This window comes from Octopus bimaculoides, chromosome 4, assembly GCF_001194135.2.
Source record: "Octopus bimaculoides isolate UCB-OBI-ISO-001 chromosome 4, ASM119413v2, whole genome shotgun sequence".
NCBI classification, from domain to species: domain Eukaryota; kingdom Metazoa; phylum Mollusca; class Cephalopoda; order Octopoda; family Octopodidae; genus Octopus; species Octopus bimaculoides.
In genome coordinates this window covers 114,709,488-114,715,077 of record NC_068984.1, presented here as the reverse complement: position 1 = coordinate 114,715,077, position 5,590 = coordinate 114,709,488, and the positions used below count along the sequence as shown (strand labels likewise).

Genomic DNA, 5,590 nt, shown 5'->3' with positions numbered 1-5,590 from the left:
AAAACAAGTCATACCCATTTTATTATCTATATTTGATGGTGGTTGTTGTTTTAGAGTCGCTTGTGCACCCAGTGATCCAAGAGAATAGACAGCATTTCGGCTAGTCATCAATGGAGCTTGTAAGTTTAAATCTAAGAAAAAGTTTCAAAAATAATATTTGAAATATTGAAAATCAAGGATGTAAACTATATTAGAAATGACGTTGCTGCAACATTCGTTTAGAAATAAACTCACAAACCATAAAAAATGTCCTTTTTTATAGGAAGATATCCAATTATAAATCAGTTTTAGCTGATATAATACACTAAACTCTAAAACAGACTAAAAAAAAAAAAATTTTTTTTTTTTTTGGCAACTTTCGTAATCTAGCTAGATGGACATTATGGCACAAAGATTGCCAAGGTTCCAATCAGGTAGTATCATTAGAAATATAAAATGATTTTAATAAGAATCTAAGTATAATGGTTGTGTGGTGAGAAGTTTGCTTCATGGCATGTTTCAGGTCCAGTCCCACTGCATGGCACTTAGACAAGTGTCTTCTATAGCCTTAGGCTGACCAAAGTCTTCTCAGTGGATTTGGTAGATAGAAACTGAAAGTAGCCCGTCTTATATATATCTATATATGTGTGTGTCTTTATGTTAGTGATTGTCCACCACCACCACCAGACAACTGGTGCTGGTGTGTTTACATCCCCTTAACTTAGCAGTTCGGCAAAAGATACTGACAGAATAAGTACCAAGCTTAACAAGAAATAAGTACTGGAGACAATTCATTTACAAAAACTCTTCAAGGAGGTGCCCCAGCATGGCTGAAACAAGATGAAAGGTGTCTACGTGTGTATGTGCACACGTGTACATGGATATTACTTGATTTCACAAGATAGTTAAGTGCTATCACACATGCAGTGTCATTCATTTCCAATCTTCCATGAAAATATGTCTGGCCATGGAGAAATATTACTTTGCTTGGAAACAGGTGAGGGTTGGTGACAAGGGCATCCAACCACAGAAAATCTACCTCAACAAATTCTGTCCAACCCATGCAAGCATTGAAAAGTGGATGTTAAAAACAAATGGCAGTGAATATCAATATCATATATATTAATTCAAAAGACTAAAACTGCGAGGAACACAGCACAAAAGCAAAATACTGCTGTACATTCATCATCATTATCATCAATGATTACCATCTCTCTTTCCATGCTTGCAAGGGTCAGACAGAATTTGTAAAGGCAGATAATTTTTATGGTTGCATATCCTTCCTGTTTCCAAGCAAGGTAATATTTCCCCATGATTGTAAATGGCAGTGATGCTCATTTGTAATCCTCATCTGATATCAAGACAAGACCACATACAAATATATATATATATATATATATATATATATATATATTTTGCCATGATAGATCGCTAGCCACTAAACCTTTTTTATTTTCTCTCCCTGTTTATTTGTGTGTTCCTTTCTGTCAAAGAGCGAAGGCTTGAAATGTAAAATACTTTCTCACTTCCTGAGCGTTAAACTAACAGATCTATTTGTTGTTTACACACACGTCTTTGTCCTTTGTTTTTTTTTGTAAATTCTCACTATATATATACACACACACATCTCAAAAGTAAATGGACACCATTTTTGCAAGATTTATTTCTAGAAACAAAATACTATTAAAATACTTAATCTAGTATTTAGTAGATATGCCTTGATTTAATCGACCATTTTTTTACCTATGTACCCCCTTGATTACTATTTTACTGATGGACCCCATAGCCGTTTGGAGTTGAAAAGCTAGTTTTATAGGTACTTTCAAAATTCCTGTTTAGTTTTTCACACAATAATTTCTGTAGGTTGAACTATGTAAAAGGTTTCTTGTAATAAATACATCTAAATCAAAATTTTGTCATGGACCCTTGAAATACTTCTGTGTGGATCCCCAATTTACTATTTTGCTTGTGTGCCCCCCACCCCACCCCAAAATCTTACCTGGACCACCTGGGGTCATATGGGCCTCAGTTGAGAACCATTGTTTTAGAATAACTAAAAAAAAAAATTTTTTTAATCTTCAGTACTACAAAGTTTGGGAATCTTTAAATCTTTATACTCTCTTTCCTTCAGCCCACTCCCAATCAAACTACCAGTAAAGAAAAAGACAATTTCAAAGAATATTTTTTAAAAAGCACCAAATAAACTAAGCAAACTTCTGAAAGATAAAAATCATTAAAAGAAAAAATTACTTTGTAATTGTGTAGTTAAATTCTGAATAGACCCATAACCAGCTGGGACTTGGTTTATTCCAGGAAATCCTTTTGCAGGTGAACCAGGTGCACCAGTAGCTACAGCAGCTGCAGCAGCAGAACTCAGGGTAGCCAAACTTTGTGGGAACGTTCCACTCACTGCCGGGGTACCCATATCCAAAGCATTCATGTTAGGAAGGGGAGCCATCTAGAAAAGAAAGTGTGTAAGCTGCTTTGATACCTAAAGTTTGCATGATGATAAATGCAAAATTACTGTATATGTGGGAGATGCAGACATATACAAACAATCTTGCAACAAGAAACAGAGACAGCTTTCGAAAATCAGGGTGTTTTTGCAGAATTACTATATACAAAAATTTTTATATACAAAAAAAGAAAAAAGAAAAAAAATTGAAGGTAACAATAAAAACATAATCAATGACATTATTTAGTTCCTCAGTTCCAAATTCACATTCAAACATGGCCTTTCATATTTCCAATATTGACAGACTTAAGTCCACCATAAACCCTAGAACCCATTAGGTTGGAGGTTAACTTGGTTTCCATGTGTTTACACAACTAAGATTACAACAACCCATCTTGGACAGGTCATCAGTCCATCACAAGATTAATTTCCTAGAACTGTCACTCCGTTGGTTATGAAGACAAGTGTTCCAATTGATCCAATCAACAAAACAGCCTGCTTGTGAAATGAATGACACAAAATGTGACAAGGCTGGACCTTTGATTTACAGGTACAACTCATTTTTGCCAGTTGAGTGGACTGGAGCAACATGAAAGTGTCCTGCTCAAGGACACAATGTACTGCTGGCAATCAGATTCACAACATGACAATCATGGGCCAAATACCCTAACCACTAAGCTACACACCCCCACTAGGATTAATCTAGCTATTGCTGAAACTCATTTCTGTAGCTGAGTAGATTGGAGCAATGTTCACAAGTGACATACCCTAAGATGCAGGTGTTAAATCATCACTAAATAATGAGAGTCAAACTAACACTACAGACATTTGCAAGGAGTGGCTGTGTGCTAAGTAGCTTGCTTACTAACCACACGGTTCCGGGTTCAGTCCCACTGTGTGGCACCTTGGGCAAGTGTCTTCTACTATAGCCTTGGGTCGACCAAAGCTTTGTGAGTGGATTTGGTAGACAGAAACTGAAAAGAAGCCCGTCGTATATATATATATGTGTGTGTGTGTGTGTGTGTTTGTGTTCGTCCCCCCAACATCGCTTGACAACCGATGCTGGTGTGTTTACGTCCCCGTAACTTAGCAGTTCGGCAAAAGAGACCGATAGAATAAGTACCAGGCTTACAAAGAATAAGTCCTGGGGTCGATTTGCTCGACTAAAAGGTGGTGCTGCAGCATGGCCGCAGTCAAATGACTGAAACAAGTAAAAGAGTAAAGAGTATACACATACATATGAATACTTGCAGTGTGTGCATGCACCAATAGCCTTCCTTCATAAGTGAGTGGGTGCAGAGGCCAGTAGCATTTGTTTGAATTTCTTTTACTATCTCCTTTCCAAACATGAAAGTTTTTGTTTTTATTAACCACAGGAATTAATTGTCAGCACATTGATATAATAGACAAGACATTAGTTTTTGTGATTTCAAAAATTAAAACAGAAAATCATGATGTGAACAAATGACCGGATTGATACCAGACAGATTTCTAAAATATATTTTTCCCCGGTTGCATTCCTATTTGTGAAACAAACCTTTGGCAAAGTAACATGGTAAAGAAAAACTTATAAAAACTGTTTAGAATAATGAAAGTAACATGCATCAAGAGAATCTTTTTATTATTTGTTTCAAATCTTCAAAACAAAACAAAATTATCCTAGACATATCTTTGTCCTATTAAAATTTTAATCCAACAGCATAAGAAATATAAAATGATGTATATATATATAACACAAATTAAACCTACCACCCAAATAGGCCATGACAGGATTTAAACTCAAAAAGGACCTCAGCAGGATTTGAACTCAAGAGTGCACAGTAACACCAGGTGATATTGTAGTTTTTCAAAAATTTCAGTTACAAAACAGCAGATTCAGCTACAATACTTGTGCTTATGTAGTAAAGAAAACATAATTCCTAAAAAAAAAAAAATACAACTTACATTCACAATAACTGGACTTGGTTGAGCAGGATTAATAGCAGATTGATTAAGTTTGGCTCCAACAGCTCCAGGCGGTATTTGCCGTTGTTTATTCAATATTTGATTAGCATTAGCAGCTATAGTTAAGATGGCTTCAGATAATTCATGTGATGTGACTTGGCTGAAAGTTTCAAAATATAAAATGTATATATCAGCAATTGAGTATTAAAACTATTTCCTGAAGCAGAATTTCATGTGAAACAATAAACTACAATCATACACCCCCGCCAGCTCTAGTCACACAGTCCAACCCATGCCAGTATGGACAACAGACGTTAATGAAAAATGGCAAACATGCTAAGATAGCAACCAATAATTCATATTGTTACCATGTAAGAATTTGTCGTGTACCATTTTAATGTTTTACTTATCCAAGCTCAAAAATTCTAAGGAAAACTTTAAAAATACACATAGCTCTCTCTCTCTCTCTCTCTATATATATATATATATATCTATATATATATAAAACATCACTTAGAGCTAGCTTAAACAAATATACAAGGTAGCTTACTTTGCATAGTTTTGTAAACAAGATAACATAGTTTGCACAGTCTCTGTTGGCAGTCTGTTCTTTGTTTGATGTTCTTCTTTAACTGCACCACTTGTCACAGCTGGGAAACGGCGTTTCAGAAAGTTTACACAAGCTTGAACAAATGGCTCCTACAAAATTAAATTAAAAGTATCACAGAGGAGAAGAGCAAGTCAGGTACCTCTGGAAAGCAAATTCTTAAGCAACTAATTAATATTAGTACATTTAAAGTGGAGAAAAACTTGTCATACTGGTTTTCCTTATGCATGTATACACACACACACACACACACACTAACACAAATATACTTACACACAATCATTTGCTGTCACCAGTTATAAGACTGTAACCATGCTGGAGCACTGCTTGCAAGGGTTTTAGTGAATCAAATCCACCACTGTGATTATTTTTGAGATCTGTATTTGTGGCAACTTTCTAATTTTATTTATATATATATACACACATATATATACACACACACATATATATACACACATACATACATACACACACAGACATATACAGACATATACACACACACACATATACACACACACACATACACACGTACACACATACACACGTACGTATATACACACGTACGTATATACACACGTACGTATATACACACGTACGTATATACA

General features: G+C 35.3%; 1 protein-coding gene across 1 annotated transcript in view; it reads right to left on the bottom strand.

Moving 5' to 3' along the window:
* Nucleotides 1-5,590, bottom strand: part of LOC106872123 (CCR4-NOT transcription complex subunit 1-like) — a 62,422-nt gene that overhangs the window by 33,118 nt on the left and 23,714 nt on the right. Inside the window, 4 exon segments of the mRNA XM_052967370.1 lie at nucleotides 15-131; nucleotides 2,230-2,437; nucleotides 4,379-4,538; nucleotides 4,929-5,077. Of these exon segments, the coding sequence (XP_052823330.1) occupies nucleotides 15-131; nucleotides 2,230-2,437; nucleotides 4,379-4,538; nucleotides 4,929-5,077 (634 nt within the window).